This window comes from Schistocerca americana, chromosome 7 (assembly GCF_021461395.2).
Source record: "Schistocerca americana isolate TAMUIC-IGC-003095 chromosome 7, iqSchAmer2.1, whole genome shotgun sequence".
NCBI lineage: Eukaryota > Metazoa > Arthropoda > Insecta > Orthoptera > Acrididae > Schistocerca > Schistocerca americana.
The window spans coordinates 329,117,171-329,135,752 of NC_060125.1; the positions used below are offsets into that span (position 1 = coordinate 329,117,171).

General features: G+C 43.9%; 1 protein-coding gene across 1 annotated transcript in view; it reads right to left on the reverse strand.

The window, feature by feature from the left end:
- Nucleotides 1-303: 303 nt before the first annotated feature.
- The window catches only part of LOC124622915 (protein O-mannosyl-transferase TMTC1-like), a 675,090-nt gene continuing 656,811 nt past the window's right edge, over nt 304-18,582 (reverse strand). The window contains exons 17-18 of the mRNA XM_047148705.1: nt 8,704-8,970; nt 304-396 (exon numbers count right to left, since the gene is read on the reverse strand). Coding sequence (XP_047004661.1) covers nt 304-396; nt 8,704-8,970 — 360 coding nt within the window. The remainder of the gene's footprint in view (nt 397-8,703; nt 8,971-18,582) is intronic.

The following is an 18,582-nucleotide window of genomic DNA, read 5'->3' on the forward strand; positions in this document are numbered from 1 at the left end:
TACGAAGGTGTTTATTTATGGAAAAGTAGAACAGGAGTTTGTTAAATATGTGTGTACATAAATAATGTATCGTAGATTGTTTCGCTACGTATCTTAGGGTAGAAGAAGGGAGTCACTCCTCGGTTATTGAAGTGGTGAGAATACACACCCAAAACTAGAGCTATAGAGGCGGGGCGGGCAGAGAGGAGGTCCAGGGGTGAGGGGTGGGGGCGGGGGTGCCGTCGGCGGCTCAGTCGCAGAGTGTGGTCCTCGTGTGGCGGCGCCACGTCACAGCAGGTGGCGGCGCGGCGGCGGCCGGCCGCGTCATCCCGTGGTCAGCTCCGTCGAGAAGTCCTCCTCCGTAGGCAGCGACAGCGGCGGGAAGTGCTCCTCCGACCAGTAGCTGTAGTGGTAGCCCTGAGGACACACGGACGTCGTAAGGGAAAAGCAGGCAGACCTCAAATTCCCTAAATGAAGACATGTTACAACTAAGGCTGCAACTTTGTGTAATACTTTTATTTGCTGCTAGCCATTCCCGGCAACACCTTCCTGTGGCTCAGTCTGGTTAAACGAAACGCAAGAAAACAGAAAGCACTCGCAGGGAAACAGATATATGAAAAGGTTGCAAAATCAGCCAACCAGTTGCAAACAAAGATTTAGTAGCCATTGACCTAGGTTTCCATATTTATAAAAATATCTTCTTCAGAAGGAATGGGCCTTGTTACATCACATACTAGGTAAAGAACTAATAAACCTTTGTTAGCAACTGGTTGGCTGATCTTTCAACCACTCCAGATTTACACAGTAGCTGTTTCGCACCCATCTTTAAGGTTTTGAAATGGATATATATGACAATCAGCAACTCCTCCCCTGTCTCCGTCTACCTTCACCTCTTCCTAACTTTGTCATTTCTTTCTCGTCCGCTCTCTATATGTCCATCAGCTGCCACGTGGGATTAGCCGAGCGGTCTTAGGCGCAGCAGTCATGGACTGTGCGGCTAGTCCCGGCGGAGGTTCGAGTCCTCCCTCGGACATGTGTCTGTGTGTTTGTTCTTAGGATAGTTTAGGGTAAGTAGTGTGTAAGCTTAGGGACTGATGACCTTAGCAGTTTAGTCCCATAAGATTTCACACACATTTGAACATTTTTTGTCCATCAGCTCTTCTCCTTTTCTTTGTCCATATTCTCCTCTCCCTCTTTCCCCATCTCCTCCTGCCCCATCTTTCTGTCCATTCGTTTTTCCACCATTCTGTCTCCATTTTCTCTCACCCTTTGTCCATGTCCTCTTCCCCCCTTCCCCCCTCTCTCTGACCTTCAGTCTTGTTCATTATTTTTGCCTATCCAGATTCTGTAGTCTAATCATAAGTCGATAAGCCATTTACTGGGACTGTCCTGCTTGTCAACAACACAAAACAAACACCATCCGAACAGGCCTCGAAGGCCAAACGGTACCGACTGGCCGGCATGTCACCCTCAACCCTTAGGCGTCACCTGGTGTGGATTGGTGGGCATGTCGAAGTCCTACTGCACCCAGCTTGCCAACAGCATTCGGCAGACCCGTACGGTAACCCAATCCAAGTGCTAGCCAAGTCCAACAGTGCTAACTTTGGTGATCTGACGGGAACCAATTTTAGCACTGCGGCCAGGCCGTTGGCATATATATATATATATATATATATATATATATATATATATATATATATATATATATATATATATCCGTCTCAATGTTCATTGGAGTATTGTGTAACAATGTGAGAAGGAAAATCGCTCAAGATCTTTTCGAAATTATTGGCAATAATTTTTCCCGTCTGTGTGTTACGGATTTATTTATATACAATATATACTTTAAAACTAGAAAAACATGCGCATATTCGAGTCCAGCATTGTGTAAAATTCTAAAGCACTCAACGAAGAACTGAAGCAGATTTAAGGTTTTTCACAAACGAACATTTACATTGTTATTGATTTCTCTTCCCCTTTAATTACACCATATACATTTATATATTATGTGTGGCGCTCTAGTAGGTACATAAAACACACACGTATTCAAAGCAGTGTAAACAGCTCAAAGCAATCGGTGAAGAACTTTCAGAGAATGGAGATTTTGTACAAACGGACACTAACATTTTTATTTTTGGAGGTTGACCAGTGTCACCTCATTTTCATTATCAAGCGTTTGCATGTAAGTGGCCGTATTTTTACTGTTTGTTGACACAACATGAAGTTAAAGAGTAAAATTTTTTCAAGAATGCCGAGGCGTGTTCTAGTCAGCGTTGTCAATTCATGACTTACTAATGACCATGAAGATGAATTTGCCACACAGCAAATAAAGATATAGCATAATGTTATACAGTGAACGGAGACATATATTATTTCAACCAGTATCTGATTGCCGTTGACCCATAAAATAATCGAGATTCTTTAGTTAATTTGTTTTAACAACTATTTCAATCTTGAGAGAGCCTTTGACATTTTACAAGCTAGACCTGAGCGACAAAATTTCGGAGAAAATTCAGAGACAGTTTTATGAGTTTATGAGTATTTTCCTTAGAGGGATCGTGGTCTCGAGCGGCTCGCTCAATTCTGGTTAATTTTGACGTATTTTTTTCCGTTGCTCTTTGTATGCCTGCTTTCCTGGCAACATTCGTTAAGAATTAACAATGATACACGGCAGTGCGAAGAGATTAATCGATGCAGCGTTGGCAGATATGTACTTGAAGAAAATGATTAAAACCCTTTGTGAAGTTCAGATGGAAGCTGAAGCATATAGACTTGAATGTTTGACATCGGCAAATAAAAGCCAAACGGTTAAGGATCAAAAGGACTCAACGTAGTGATGTATAAATACTGCAGTCCGGAGTAGGTTCCTGCGCAATAATTCTCACAAAGAAGAGAAAATGTTCGGAACACTGCATAAATCATAGTAGTCAACATTCATGTTCATTAAATGTAAATACAATGCGTCAGAAATAAAAAAAAGTGGAACACAAAGAACATATGGCCATATGCCACTGTAATCGTAATTACTCGCCGACATAATCGTCGAGGACTAAAATGTTTGGAGATGCAATTTTGTGACACACAAAACGGCCAATAGTCTGCGTAAGTATTTTTTGTGTTTCGTGTTGTTACCAGACCTGGTAGGGTATGTAAGAGGCGTCATATGTTGCGTGGAGAAAACATGTGAGATAGCGTTATTAGCACCAGGTACATAGTTTGCAAGGGGCGTCGTTGTGAGACTCCATTTGGCAGGCTCACTTAATCTTGCGTTATCCAGATCTTTTGGGCATTCGGATGTAACAGCGATCCACTGCTGGACAGTATGGAAAAGTGAGGGCAAGCGTACACGTCGTTAGTTTTCCGGCGACCACGTCTGTCCATCACAAGGGGGAATCGCCGTATTGCGCACCAAGCACATCGTATCCCTCATATCTTTGCCTGCTATCCAACAACAAGGAATGGACTCCCTGCACTGTGCTTCGCCATCCCGCATCATTCTTTCAACGATATTAGGAGATTTAGTGGTGTTACTCTTTGTTTGATGACGTAGGGACCCGTCTGGTATTCAAGGTAACTGTTGGTATTGACTGTGGGAACACGGATGGCATAATGGCTTGTTACGGACATCCTGCACCCTCCTGTGTTATCGCTCAAGCGAAAGTATCGTGGCGTCATTTCTCAATAGAACAATACTCGTCCATACGAGGCACGTGTTTCCATGAACTCTCTGCGTGACGCTGTGGTACTCCTACGGCCAGGAAGATCGCGATATCTGGCCGGAATAGAACATGTGTGTGACCATCTCGGATTTGTACTCTGTCCCAGTGCCGGTATACGGGACATGAAGGACCGGTCACCAGTTACAACCGCTGTGGGCCTGCTTGCCTCAGGAGATGATACATCGGCTTCATGGCACACATGCTGACCGTAAAAGTGAATGCATCCATGTGAGAGGGGATGCAATGTCATACTGATGGTTCAAATGGTTAGAATGGTTCAAATGGCTCTGAGCACAATGGGACTTAACTTCTGAGGTCATCAGTCCTCTAGAACTTAGAACTACTTAAACCTAACTAACCAAAGGACATCACACACATCCATTCCCGAGGCAGGATTCGAATCTGTGACCGTAGCGGTCACGCGGTTCCAGACTGTAGCGCATAGAGCTGCTCGGCCACTCCGGCCGGCCGTCATACTGATGAGTGGGATAATAGTGCCAACTTATTTGTAGTTTTGACTCTGTTTTGTAATCACAGAAATAAAATCCATGTCCTCTCAATCCGTGAAGTTTAATTTAGTTTCCTCACTGCGATCTGAGTGTTTCATCTAGTTCTGGGATTGCGAGCCTTCATACATATACATTTAATTCATACATATACATTTCTACAAAGAAATGTTTAATATGGCCATGGCGTGCCATCAAACTAATCGTACAGCTAAATTTTGATACCGCATATTGCTCTATTTATCTGGCCTATCTTGTATGTGTTTAGTCATGTGATACATTATGAACGGATGCTTATTATAAGATATGATATTTCACAAAAGTCTGGTATCGACTTATCAACGAAAAAAGAAACTAAATACGCCCATATTACAACTGTTTGTTTCCATTCAGAAATAGATCGTTCAAACGGCGCTCATAAAATAAACATATTTAATTTACCTAAATGAAAGAATAACATATGTTATTTCTGATTTGTACATTCAATGCCAAATAATTTATATTAGGTGCTTACTTTGTAACTTTTAGCAGAATGAAAGCTAAACTTGAGTCAGCTGACACACGATTCCTTAGGGAACCTTTATTGTTAGTCATTTCCGAAAATAATGACTCACAGGCACAGGTAGATGAAAATATTGTCAAGATAGCAACGTCAGCATCTTTGGACAACTATATGTGCCTGCATTAAATTCTACTTTTCTACATTTTTAATGTGAGCATTTTGTGCTCACATTCCCAGATAGTCTTCTAACTTTGTTACATCTAACCCTTTTTCTTTTTTCTTTTTTTTTTGTTTCGATAAATTTTGGAGTCCATTTTGAAACATATTTGAAATCAGACACTAGTATTTCAATTTCTTACGTTTTCAGCCAATAATTTATACCAAGTTCAGTTTCTGCAGTGAAACTGCATCTGCATGCATCAAAAGTTTAGTAGCTCCAACAACACTTAAAACTGAGAAAATATCAACGAAAATTCTTCCGTTTAAGAGTATGTTAGTTAAGAAAATTCCTCAGTGATTCTTACCTAGTCTGGATTTTCGTGTAAAATCAAACATTGGTAATTTCCCAAATTTGAGAAATATTTGTAGTTTTAAGATACAATATCGTTATTAAAGTGGGCTATCATAACAATAATTGTTTCATTTGGGTTAATGCTTTAATTCAGAGTGTGTAAATCATTGAAATGAAATGCTGGCACATGTCCGCAGAGAACATCAATCTTGTAAGCCAAGTAACATCAGTTAACTATGAGTATTGCACATCAGTTAACTATGAGTATTACATTATTTTGCACTCATATTTTAAAAACAGCCTGATTTCTTGCAAACAATCCACATAGGTTTGATGTACGTTGCTCCTACTCAAACAACGAATGTTGTTGCATGTCAGTAAGCCGTTGTACGCCGAGTTAACTTTAATAACGTTTCGATCTTTCTATTTTATTAGAAGCTTACGACGATGTAAGGTTTACTACTTTTGTGACTAATAACACTGTTATATTATCAAGGAGAATCAAATCTTCCATTGCACACAAATCTTCTTGTTTAATGATGAAATGAATAATAGACTGTCCAATATGCGCTTGGAATGAAGTAAACAAAAAAAAGGAAAACAAACTGCGCACCATATTGGGTAGCACTACCATTCGCTGTACAAACAACTTTGCTTAAATCTATTTTTCAGTCAGTGACTTGTTAACATCCGTACAAACGTCTGTGCCCTTAGCAAGTGTTGGTAACGGTACTATCACAATCAATTCTTTTTTGTCGTCATTTTTGAAACAATATCGAAGCTATGAACGAACTTGACTTCGTTAATTTCAATGGGTCGTCAGGTGACCTTCGTGTCGCCATCCCGTTATTCCCTGGGACAAAATATGTTTACACCAATTGTCTGCGTGCAGCATTATTTGCCTGAAGCGAGCGAAATATTTCTAAATGTTTGCGAATCGTTAATTGGGACATGACTACAAGCTCGGTATTCAGCTAGTGGGACGGAGAAAACCACCTAAAAGTCACCTAGGCCGGCCAGCACCCCAGCCTTCGTCGTTCATCAGACGGTCGGATTTGATCCGTGTCCGGCGTACCTCCCAGTCCCGTAGCGTCAGTTTAACACGAATGACTGTCCGAGCGTGTACCTGTAAATTAGTTTAATAATATTTGCTTATCCATTAATACTGTATACTAACTTACTGCAACTTTCCTTTGGTACAATATAAGGCGATGGTAAAGCTATGGAAGTGCATAATACCAAATTTTCTATTAAAGATACTGCGAGAGACGTTGTGCTAAGAGCACCAGCCTTATAAGACTGCATGTCAGTGGGTGTCTAAGAATCCTGAAAGTAGATTAGTATGATAGTGTAAATTTGTACCCAACACCAGTATGACGTTACAGGTCGGACGGACACAACCTCAGTTACCGTTCACTTCGTATCACCAAAGTTGCACCTGTGAGGTTAGGTGGAGAAACGTGACTTGAAGTTGTGAATTTTCCACCTACACATTGATCATTATAGTTTCCAAGATTTTTTGTAATAATTATCACAAGCACATACAATTATTCAAACATGTCTGGAGGATAGGTTGATAATCAGCTTAAATCACGAGAGCGCAGAATATTCATTGTAAATTACTGCCGGACTGCCAAAAACAATGTGCCACCCATCTGGAAGGATACACCTTTAATACTGTACAACAATCGAGAACCCTTTGAGTAACGAGAAGGGCAGCATACGTGTCAACTGTAGTAAAACCTGTAACCATGCTGTGCAGCTTCTTCGGGGAGCAATATTATTAAGACATGAAATTCTAGTATCTAGCGTCACTAACACGAAGAGATACATATACAGAGCTGTTCGATGCTTGTGATGATGTCTCTCAGTCTGGAGAATTGTTTTATGAAGCTTGTGATGTGGTCGTCTGTCTGGAGACTGATTTATTGAAGCTCTCACGTAGACTATACCCTGTGAAGCGTCTTCATCTCTGCTTGACTAGTGCAGACTGCAACCTTTTGAATCTGTTCAATGTATTAATGCCTTGGATTCGCTCTACATTTTTTGCCACTCATAGTCTCCTCCATTGCGAAACCGATTTATTGAAGCTTCAAAATGTGTCTCAGCACTTCTCGTAGTCAAGCTGTTATCGAAAATTTCTTTTTTTCTCACCACGTCACCACTCTCTGTTACTTCCATGTCAAGTCCTTCGACTCCTATAGGCCACAGTGCAGTCTATACATAACAGCCATATTTAGGCAGTTATCTGACAGCAGTGATGTGGAACTACATCGTTCCTAACAGGCTGTAATTTTAAAGTATCTATTAGAGCTATTTAGAGCTAATAGCTAGTTTATGGCGTTGGTCTTTTTCAACTGAATAACCGAAGGAGGTAGACTTTCCTTGCAAGGAGAAAAAATTTGAAATTACGCGCCATGAACGCTTTTATATAGCATGGTCGTGAGTGTACACGACCTTTAAATATATACCCAGAAACTACGCATGATAAGCAGTTTGTGGAGACGTATTACCCTCTCCCATAGTTCAATTCCATCCTATCGACATGGAGCAGTGATGAGGTCACTTGTCGGATGAAATACTGGCAAAGTATTTCTTTTCTCAAGATCCGATCGGTTGCGTAATTGAAATCACAGTTTACATGCCATGTTTCGCTACATCTTGCAGCTACTTCTCTACTTAGTTGCCGGTCAGAGCTAGACATCTGTCGTGGCGTTGTACTTACTTTTCAGTGTTTTAATCATAGAAGGCAGTCACTTCTGCATTCCACCAATTATCTGCGCTCGTCTGCAGGTCGTTGTCTGTGCCAAAATGCTGTCCGTACAGCCAGCAGTTCATGTGAGCAAAGAGGTGAAAGTCAAAGAGAGCCAAGTCGGGGCTGAATGGAACGTGATTAAACACCTCCCACTGGAAAGTCTGCAGGAAGGCCTTGGTTGCAGCTGCAGAGTGCGACCTAGCATTTTCATGAAGAATGACAGTGGCTGACGACGACTTTCCTCATCGCTCGCCCCTAGTTGCCCTTGGTAGACGGCTTTCTCCAGTTGCCTGATCCACTCGCTGACCAAGATCGTCGGTCGACAGTCGCTTCCTTCCCCCGACCGCCAGCATCGTAACCGTCTGTACGTGCTATTTCGAAGTTCCTGCAACATTGCCTCACTGTGCCGTCACACATGTTATTTACGTTATGTGGGCTACATGAAATGAGGCTCATCCTCTCAGCGCGAAGAAACTGAATGAGAGCAGGCACTTCACACTTGGAGGAAGAATATTTTTCTAGGCATCTTTACCTGCTCAGTATACGGTCGGAACTGAAAAGCGCAATGTTACGCCATAGACGGACGCGCTAGAGACACTGCACACTACATCTGCGCAAAGAGTCACCGGATTTTCACTGTGGTTTTAATTTTGCCACCGATCGGACCTTGGAAAAACAAAAACTAGCCCTCGCACGTGACTGGCAGACGGGCATACAGTGGAGACACTTGCCTGGTGGAAGACGGCGGTGCCGGAGTTCTGCCCCACGTGGTGCAGCCAGAGCGGCCTGCTAGCGGCCGTCGCCGCCGCCGCCCCAGTCGCTGCCGCCGCCGCTGCGACGCCTTCCGCCTCGCCGGCAGGTCCGGGCCGCGGCGCGGAGCCAGGCCGCAGCACCAGCGTGCGGTTGCGGCTGGGCGCGCGCCGCCGCCACTTGTCGCTCGCGCCGGCCCGCTGGCTCGTCTTGGGCCTCTCTGGCGGCTGCCTAGCCGGTGCCGCTTCCTGGAAACGAATCAGAGTGCTTAGCAAAGGGCTCTGCAACGGAGCGTCGGAAATTTGTGACACTGTTCCACTTTTGACATGTGACCCAATGAACGGAAAACTGACAGTAGCAACGCAGACAATATTTGATGCAAGGATATAACAATTTCACCTAGAAAGCCAGGGAATAATCGTCCCACATTATCCAACACATTCCATGTTTCACAACTCCACATCAGCACATGTGTCAAAGAATTAAGGAACCACAGGAGACATGACGCTAATACAGACTCTAGCCCTTTCCCTGGTGAGCACGTCATTGTTATGCTGTTATCTGCACTGAGAGACACAATTGCGGCTGCTATAAAATACTTATCAAGCGATTTTAAGGAACTGTTACGTGAAAAAGTCAAATTTTTGCAATTATTATGATCTTATATCTTCCCTCGATCAATGTAAATTCCTTTCGGTACTCATTACCCTTACTGCTCTGCATCAAATCAAGGAAAATATTACACAAAAGTTTAAAGAGATTGCTGAGGTAAAAACACACTGTGTAAATTTTGCTTATGGCTCATTTTAACTCATACACTGAAGCAGTAAAGAAACTGGTATAGGCATGCATATTCAAATGCAGAGATATAAAAACAGGCAGAATACGGCGCTGCGGTCGGGAACGCCTGTATAAGACAGCAAGTATCTGGCACAATTGTTATATCGGCTACTGCTGCTACAATGGCAGCTTATCAAGATGTAAGTGAGTTTGAACTTTGTGTTAGAGTCGGCACGCGAGCGACAGGACGCAGCATTTCCAAGGTAGTGATGAAGTGGGGATTTTCTCGTACGGCCATCTCACGAGTGTACCGTGAGTATCAGGAATCCCGTACAACCTCAAATCTCCGACAACGACGCGGCCGGGAAAAGATCCTGCAAGAACGGGACCAACGACGAGTGAAGAGAAAAAATGCTTCAATTGGCTCTAGGCTCTACGGGACTTAACATCTGATGTCATCAGTCCCTAGACTTAGACCTACTTAAACCTAACTAAACTGAGGACATCACTTACATCCATTCCCGGGGCTGGAACCTGCGACCGTAGTAACAGCATGGTTCAAGACTGAAGCGCCTAGCACCGCTCGGTCACAACGGCCGGCAGTGAGGAGAATCGTTCAACGTAACAGAAGCGTAAAAATTCTACAAATTGCTACAAATTTCAATGCTGTGCTATCAACAAGTGTCAGCGTTCGAAACATTCAATGAAACATCATCGATATGGGTTTTTGAATCCGAAGGCCCACTCGTGCACCCTTGATGACTGCACGACGCAAAACTTTACGTCTCGCCTGGACTCATCATCGCCGAAACTGGACTACTGATGACTGGAAACATTTTGCCTGGTCGGATGAGTCTCGTTTCAAATTGTATCAAGCGGGTGGATGTGTACGGGTATAGAGACAACGTCATGAGTCCATGAACCATGAATGTCAGCAGGAGACTGTTCAAGCTGGTGGAGGGTCTGTAATTGTGTGGAGCGTGTGAGGTTCGATCGATATGGGACTCCTGATACGTACAGATACGACTCTGACAGGTGACACGTACGTAAGAATCCTGTCTGATCACTTGAATCCCTACATGTCCATAGTGCATTCCGACGGACTTGGGCAATTCCAGCAGGACAATACGACACACCACACGTCCATAATTCTAACAGACAAGCTCCAGGAACACTCTTCTGAGTTTAAACACCTCCTCTATCCACCAAACTCGCCAGACATGCACATTATTGAGCATATCTGGGATGCCTTGCAACGTACTGTTCATAAGAGTTCTGCAGCCATTCGTACCCTTACGGATTTATGGACAGCTCTGCAGGATTCATGGTATTAGTCCCTTCCAGCACTACCTTAGTCATTAGTCAAGTCCATGGCATTTTGTGTTGCAGCAGTTTTGCGTGTTCTCAGGGCCCCTACACGACATTAGGCAGGTGCACCAGTTCCTTTGGCTCCGCAATGTATATTGCTGTGTATGAAATGAAGATAAGATCTAGAACAAAAGTGAGAGCAGAACGATATCTCATTTCGTTCTCAAGTTATTGGTCTTTCTATCCGGTAGACAGGTGCGCGCAACCCGCCCATTCCTGGCCTTGCACATCGGGAACCATGTGATTATACAAATCCTCAAATTTCAGAAATGGTTCAAGATATCGAATCACCGTTTTCTGAAAATGGCAGCACGCAAACAGGTATGTTAGTCGTACAATAAATACTGAAGACATTTAAATTCACTGAGATATGGAAGTAACTCGTCCACAGCAGTGAGATGTCGGCGAGGCGGAACGTAGAACCACATCAACAGCGCTTCAGGAAAATCCCGTGGCCGATTGTCTTTCTGTCAACTTCCTCAGCACGTTGTAAATGGTGGAGCATCACGAGTTAACTTGTTCACAACAGTTAAAGGTCTATTCTTGATAATGGCCTTAGTCTGGTGCGCCACATCCTGTTGAAGTCTCTCATTTATAATTAGGTCCCAAAGGCTTACCAAACTATCGATATGTGAACTGTTAATAACCACCCACTGTTCGAAGTAATCCCAGACATTCTCTGTGGGGTTAATATCATGTGATTCAGCAGGTCATTCCAGCTTGTGGCAAGATCAGATTTACAGTTTCAAGGAAGGCCCCTCAGATACCAAAATAAACTGTGGGATAAAAGATCTAAAAACTGTGTCTGAAAATCTTACGTGTATGACGTCACATATGTGTATGTGTATTGCATCACGTAATATATAACTAAGGGTGGCATAGCGAAAATCCTGGTATGTATCGAAGTGCTGGTATGTATTCACATTTTGCACACATGCTCACATTAAGAGGATGCTACGTAAAATACATAAGTTTTTCAGATGCAACACTCATATTAGACGATGGAGATCACGTCCATCATTCAGTACACTCGATTTTCATACAGTTGCCCGAGGGAAGCCTTTCAGACACACAACTGGTCGGAATCTACACGAAAAGGCTCCAAAGTGTGGCATGAAGTTCGTCAATGAGGCAATCCTTTCATTGGACCGTTGATTCCCCACACATTTCGGGGTCAAATATGACGGTTAGCTATTAGAAGAGCAGGAGGTCAACGTTCTTAGCAACATTTGATTCTGCTGACACCCACGGACACTTAGACCCTTCTCTAAGGACATGTGGGACTGCATACCCATTGAGAGTGATCGCACGCCCTTGCAGTGAAGCCAAAAATTATGCTCTCATGTACAGTTTGGAACCATTAGGAACCGTTCAGTACTATAAGACGAGATGCGAACACTATCCAAAGCAGCAAACGGTACTTACGCTTTTTCAGTGTTTCTGTTTTGTGCTCTCCTGTGGGATAATGATCGTGTGTGGTGGGGAGTGGGGGGTGGGGTCATGACACATGCGTGAATAAAGCTTTTGGTAAAACTCGGGATGACAGCTGCCCATCTTTACTAAGAATTATAAAAGTGTGCCAACTCAGAGACAACCTGTGAAGTAGTACTAGGCCCCTGCAGGCACGCAGCGCTTTCATACCCTCTGATTCCAGATTATTAAAGCAAAGTCACAATCTAATGTTATACAGCCATTTCGGATTTGTTGCATGAAACTATTCATACTCCCATTCCAGGTTGCAGCAAACAACAGTGCTTGAATCCACTGACAGAACCGACAAGCCATAAACAGCTTAGAGGCGGAAGACCTTCCAATAGGACAAAAAATACATCTGGAACGAGGGCAGAAACTACTGGAAGAAACAGCATACATGCTCGCATAACCAGAGTCATCAGACGTATATTCAAAGCCTTAGACCTTAGTGGAATACCGACAACAGTCGATGCTATGATCTCACATTTTGCAAAATACAACGTTGCTAAGGTCGTTACACTTTATTTCTATTACAGACCTTAAACTGATTTGATGAATAATGTATCTCTTCTTACTTTTGGAAGCATGCCTTTCAAATGATGTATTTCTCTGAATTTCTAATAAAGTAATGTGTCAGTCACCGATATAAACCAATTATTGGCGTTATATTATAATACATGCATAGGGAGTGATAAAAAATTTTGAAAGCTGTACAGTCCAGAACCGGTATGCTGATCAGGCAAAGTCGCCGTGGGCTTCGAGGCAATCGTCTCACGACGCATCATGTTGAAGGTACCCCTTGGATAAGACCACATATCTTCCTGTGTGAAGAAGGTTATAACTGCGTGATGCACATCCTCGCCGGAGGGGGATCACTGATCCTTCAAGTCCTTTTTTAAGTGATCGAAGGCGTGATAATTGCATGGGGAGAGATCAGGACTATAAGGCGAGAGCTGGAGTATCTCGCACTTGAGGTGGTGTAACTTTTGCGTAACTCCTATGTCGGCTGGCGTCTTGTGTCAAATCGTGATCAGCAATTGAACTTGGCGCACCATTCCACAATTTTTATTCTCGAGTCAGAAACATACAACTTTACAGTAGCCATACACATCAATATATATATATATATATATATATATATATATATATATATATATATATATATCTTCTGTTATAAAGCCCAATCTCCTCAGGTAGTCTCTGGATCGTCCAACTCCTGATCGTAATCTGTTTAAAGATTATAGTATGAAGGCTTTCACGACCGGATGACATATCTTCTGGTAAAACTTGCGGGATGTAAGGTCGTGGTCCATGAAACTCTTCAGCTCCTAACGTTTCGTCCAGTGCTTCGCTGGACATCTTCAGAGGGGTGTTTCTCCTCCGGTGAGACTCACCGGAGGAGAAACACCCCTCTGAAGATGTCCAGCGAAGCACTGGACGAAACGTTAGGAGCTGAAGAGTTTCATGGACCACGACCTTACATCCAGCAAGTTTTACCAGAAGATATGTTTAAAGATTTCCACACCAGCCAGCTCTCTTTGTGTCCAGGTGGTAGTTCTTCAGCTTCTGGCGTCTGCAGGCGAGGTGTCGACTTCTTCCATAACTCCAGCCTTGCCTTCTCTGGTGAAATGGTGAGCTTCTCGGATGTTCTCAGGAAGCTCTTTCACGATCTCAGCCATTGCTGTGGTGGATTATGCCCGTGCAGTGGATGGCCACTGTCCTGTTCCACTTTCAGTCTCTCCTTGTTGGCAGCCGCTGTTCTGGGTACCCATGATGGCGCTATTCCAGCCAGACAGTAGAGTTTATCAGTTGGGGTAGGACTTAAGCAGCCTGTGATCAACCTGCAGGTTTCGTTGAGAGCAATGTCTATTGGTCTGGCATGAAATAGCCTTTACCAGATTGGAGAAGCATATTCAGCAGTAAAAAAGCACAGTGCCATTGCAGAACAGCGAATAGTTTGTGGATGTGATCCCCACTGTGTCCCCGCTAGTTTGCGAATTAGGTTGCTTCGAGCGGAGATTTTCATTTTGGTGTTCTTGCAGTGAAAAAGGAGCCTCAACGAAGATTGCAATGATTTCCGACCAAGATGAGACTTGGAATCGGTCGTACCCTGGGCGTCAGGTTTCTCTGGTGGCTGATCGTTTCACACCAGAATCATCATCTTGGTCCTTTTCAGGACCACAGTTGACCATTCCACAATGGTGGCGTTCGAAAGACATGCTGCTCCATACGCATTCTTCATTCTGTAATTAATGTGTCGTGTTGCTCGTCCTTGAGCAGCCAGCAGTCAAGAAAAGAATAACAGAACTTTGGTCCTGTTTGAATGCATGCCACTCTAATCCCTTGCCCACATGACAGTATATATATATATATATATATATATATATATATATATATATATATATATATATTTTGGAGCTGCATCATGCTGCATGTACGCTGCAACGACAACGTCAGATGGAACCACTCAGATCGTTTATTACATAGTCTATTTCCATTATTAAAATAATAGGCAGGTGTTGCCCATTTAAAGGGCGGTAAGAACTGAAGATGTAAGACTCATGCAAGGTTCAAGTGCTACTGCGAGGTGAAGCCGTTGACACAGCAAAGGAGTTCATGGTGAACCGCATAGAACCAGTAACTGCTGACCCCCCCCCCCCCCCACCCCAACCTGGATCCTTGTCTGAACCTTCCTTTTCGCAGTCATTCTCCAAATCTAATAATATCAAAGATGATACAAGCAGTTCAATTACGTTAAAAGGATTGAAAACAATCGAAGATTTAATTTTCGCGTGTCGTTGACGACGATATTAGATTTGGTGTTCCAGTCCGTTTTGGACAGTGTAGGAGAAGGGAACCGGAAGTTCCTGTTCCAAACGAACCCTGAAGGAGTTGCCTTGATCTTTTTGAGGACAGCATATTAAACTTAGGTCAGAGAGCCTGAACGTTATGCACCAACTTTCTCACTGGCTTACCGTTCCCCACAGTGTGAATTTTTAAGACTGCCAGACTTCGCACGGTGGTAACAGTAACGCACGCCCCGAGACACACGAATTTTCTCTGGCGGTGCTCCTGAATGGAAACGGCCCTCGCGTCACCCGACGCACTCCGCTCTGCCGCAGTGTCTCCTCCCCACACCACCCCGTATTTAATTAATATTTCCCCGGTGCCGCAGAAGAGCTCGTCTCGTCCCGCCGTTGTCGCTGCTCGCGCAGCCGTAGGACACGCGCCAGACACAAAGAGATGTGGGGAACTTGATTAGTGTGCGCAAGATGAAAGGAGGCTCCCGCAGGCTGCCGGGGGTGGACCGCGGCCCCGCGCCGGACGCACCAGCGGCAACTCCTTGCCCCGGGCAGGGAGGGCCTTAAGGGCGAGGCGAGCGCGCACAAAAGAATTCAGGCGCGTGCGAAAGCGCCGACTGTCTGAAGAGAAGACAAACTGCAGGAGCAGCAAATGGCGCGGCATGCGGGCGGCGAGCGCCGGCAGGAATTCGGGACTTCCCCGGCGTTGCGGGGGAAGCAGATGCGGGTCGTTCCGAGAATAGCGCCTAATTGGATAGCGGCGGGGAACGGATGGGCCGGTACTCGCTGCTCCAGCGCGCCGTGCCGGAATGCGGTGGAGGGCGCCCTCGGCCAGATGACGCCGCCCCCTCGCCGCCTGATTGCGACGGCTGGCTGTCTCCGAGCAGCGCTTTTTTCTTCCCCCTCGCGCAGTGAGAAGTACCGATTCTTCCATTCTCCGCATATGTTAACGGCGTAATGGTGCTGGCGCGTGCCTGTGTCTGCGCGAGACTTCGAATTTTCTGTTCAGATCATGCGGTATGGCTCGAGACGCACCTCACAACAGACAATGTTTTTTTGAATGATTTCGTGATGCCTTCAAGCTGCCATTCTCTTTATTTCATAAACAATTGTGTATAATTTCAAAAATGTTTCAAGTGGCTCTGAGCACTATGGGACTTAACTTCTGAGGTCATCAGTCGCCTAGAACTTACAACTACTTAAACCTAGCTAACCTAAGGACATCACACACATCCATGCCCGAGGCACGATTCGAACCTGCGACCGTAGCGGTCGCGCGGGTCCAGACTTAAGCGCCTAGAACCGCTCGGCCACACCGACCAGCTGTATAATTTCGTTCTGGAGCCACTTTCAAGTCTTTTATGAGCGCGTTTTAGTGATAAATTGCGCCATGCATGTCCTATCTCCCATGACTGCATGTACTATTTTAGGAGCACGTTACTTTTGACCAATTGCCTAAGGCTGAAAATGTATAATCGTAATGCAATAAAGAGATTGGTAGCTTATGCCATCACAAAATCATTCAGAAGATTCATCGCAGCTGCAGACCGATCACATGGACAATCATTAAAAAAAAGCACTCCGTCTTCAGGCCGCAAGTGGCCCATCGAGACCATCCGACCGCCGTGTCATCCTTAGGTTGAGGATGCGGATAGGAGGGGCGTGTGCTCACCACACCGCTCTCCCGGTCGTTATGATGGTTTACTTTGACCAGAGCCGCTACTATTCGGTCGAGAAGCTCCTCAATTGGCATCACGAGGCTGAGTGCACCCCGAAAAATGGTAACAGCGTATGGTGGCTGGATGGTCACATAGACAATCATAAAATAACAAATAATGTATTTTAGATACAAATCGGATTTCAAACTAAATGTCCGCAGCTTGTGGTCTCGCGGCCGCGTTCTTGCTTCCCGAGCACGAGGTCCCGCGTTCGATTCCCGGTGGGGTCATGGATTTGCACCTGCCTCGAGGTGACTGGGTGTTTGTGTTTTCCTCATCATTTCATCACCATTCATGAAGGTGGCGAGATTGGACTGAGCAAAGGATGCGAATGTGTACGGGCGCTGATAATCGCGCAGTTGAGGGCCCCACAAACCAAACATCATCATCATCTAAGTAAAGGGTGCGGATAGTGAGAATGTCATATAAACATATGGCGAAAATGTACTTAATTACTTAGACAATAAATTATAGGCTGATGGTATATTTTGCTTCCGTCAAAGTTATTTCATTACGTAAATCACAATACACTTTTAAGTAATTTAGAATATTACTGAGTAACAGGGAATGCTTCAAAATGGTTCAGATCCTATATCTCTGGCGAAATCAAAGATATCATTAGGAAAGAGAGATTTATTAAGCTACACACTACGTGTATTTAGAAGCTGAGAGAATCATATTCTTGGGATTCGAACTTCATAATTAACCCAAATGGGAGGAGGATGTTACAGATATGTTAGAGATATGTTATAGAATACTGTGCTTAGATAATGCAGTATCAATATTTCAAACATAGCTGTACAACAGCAACTGTTTCATGTAATAAAATTATAAACAGCCGACCAGTTGCAATGGATAAAGAAATTCTTTATCTAGGTTTCGACAAATATAAATTTGTCTTCTTCAGAAGGTAGCAATTTTACATTAGTGAGGACGGCGATGGTAAATTAGTCCTTACTAATGTAAAATTGCTACCTTCTGAAGAAGACAAATTTATATTTGTTGAAACCTAAGTAAAGAATTTCTTTATCCATTGCAACTGGTCGGCTGTTTATAATTTTATTATAATGCAGTATGGCACTTTTTGTTCTTGAGGGGGAACGGGCTAAAGTTCACCAGCTCCAAAAATATGTTATGATAGTTCTTTGTGATGTGAGCTCAAGAGCATCCCGCAAACGCCTGTTTAGGGAACTACGGATACTGTCACAGGTGCCCAGTATATTCACTCCTCAATGAAATTTGTCATTGAAACTGTACCTCTTTTTCAAACCAAAATATTAGTTCACGGTATCAATACTAGAAATAAAAATGATCTTTATAACGATTTGAAGTCATTTACTTTGGTTCAGAAAGGTATCCATTATTCATGAACGCACAGTAATAAAATGTTTAAGTACAAAATGTTCAGTGTAAGAGTAATCCTACAGGAATTTTTGGTGAACAACTCGTTATACTGCACTGATGAATTTTTTCGGATGAGGATGTATGGCTTCAACAGCCTAAGAATTATCACATGGCCGCGCGGAATGGCCTTGCGGTTTCAGACATCATGTCGCGGACTGCGCGGCCCCTCCCGCCGGTGGTTAGAGTCCTCCCTCGGGCATGGGTGTGTGTGTTGTTCTTAGCATAAGTTAGTTCAAGTTAGTTCAAGTAGTGTGTAAGTCTAGGTACCGATGACCTAAGCAGTTTGGCCCCTTAGGAATTCACACACGTTTAAATA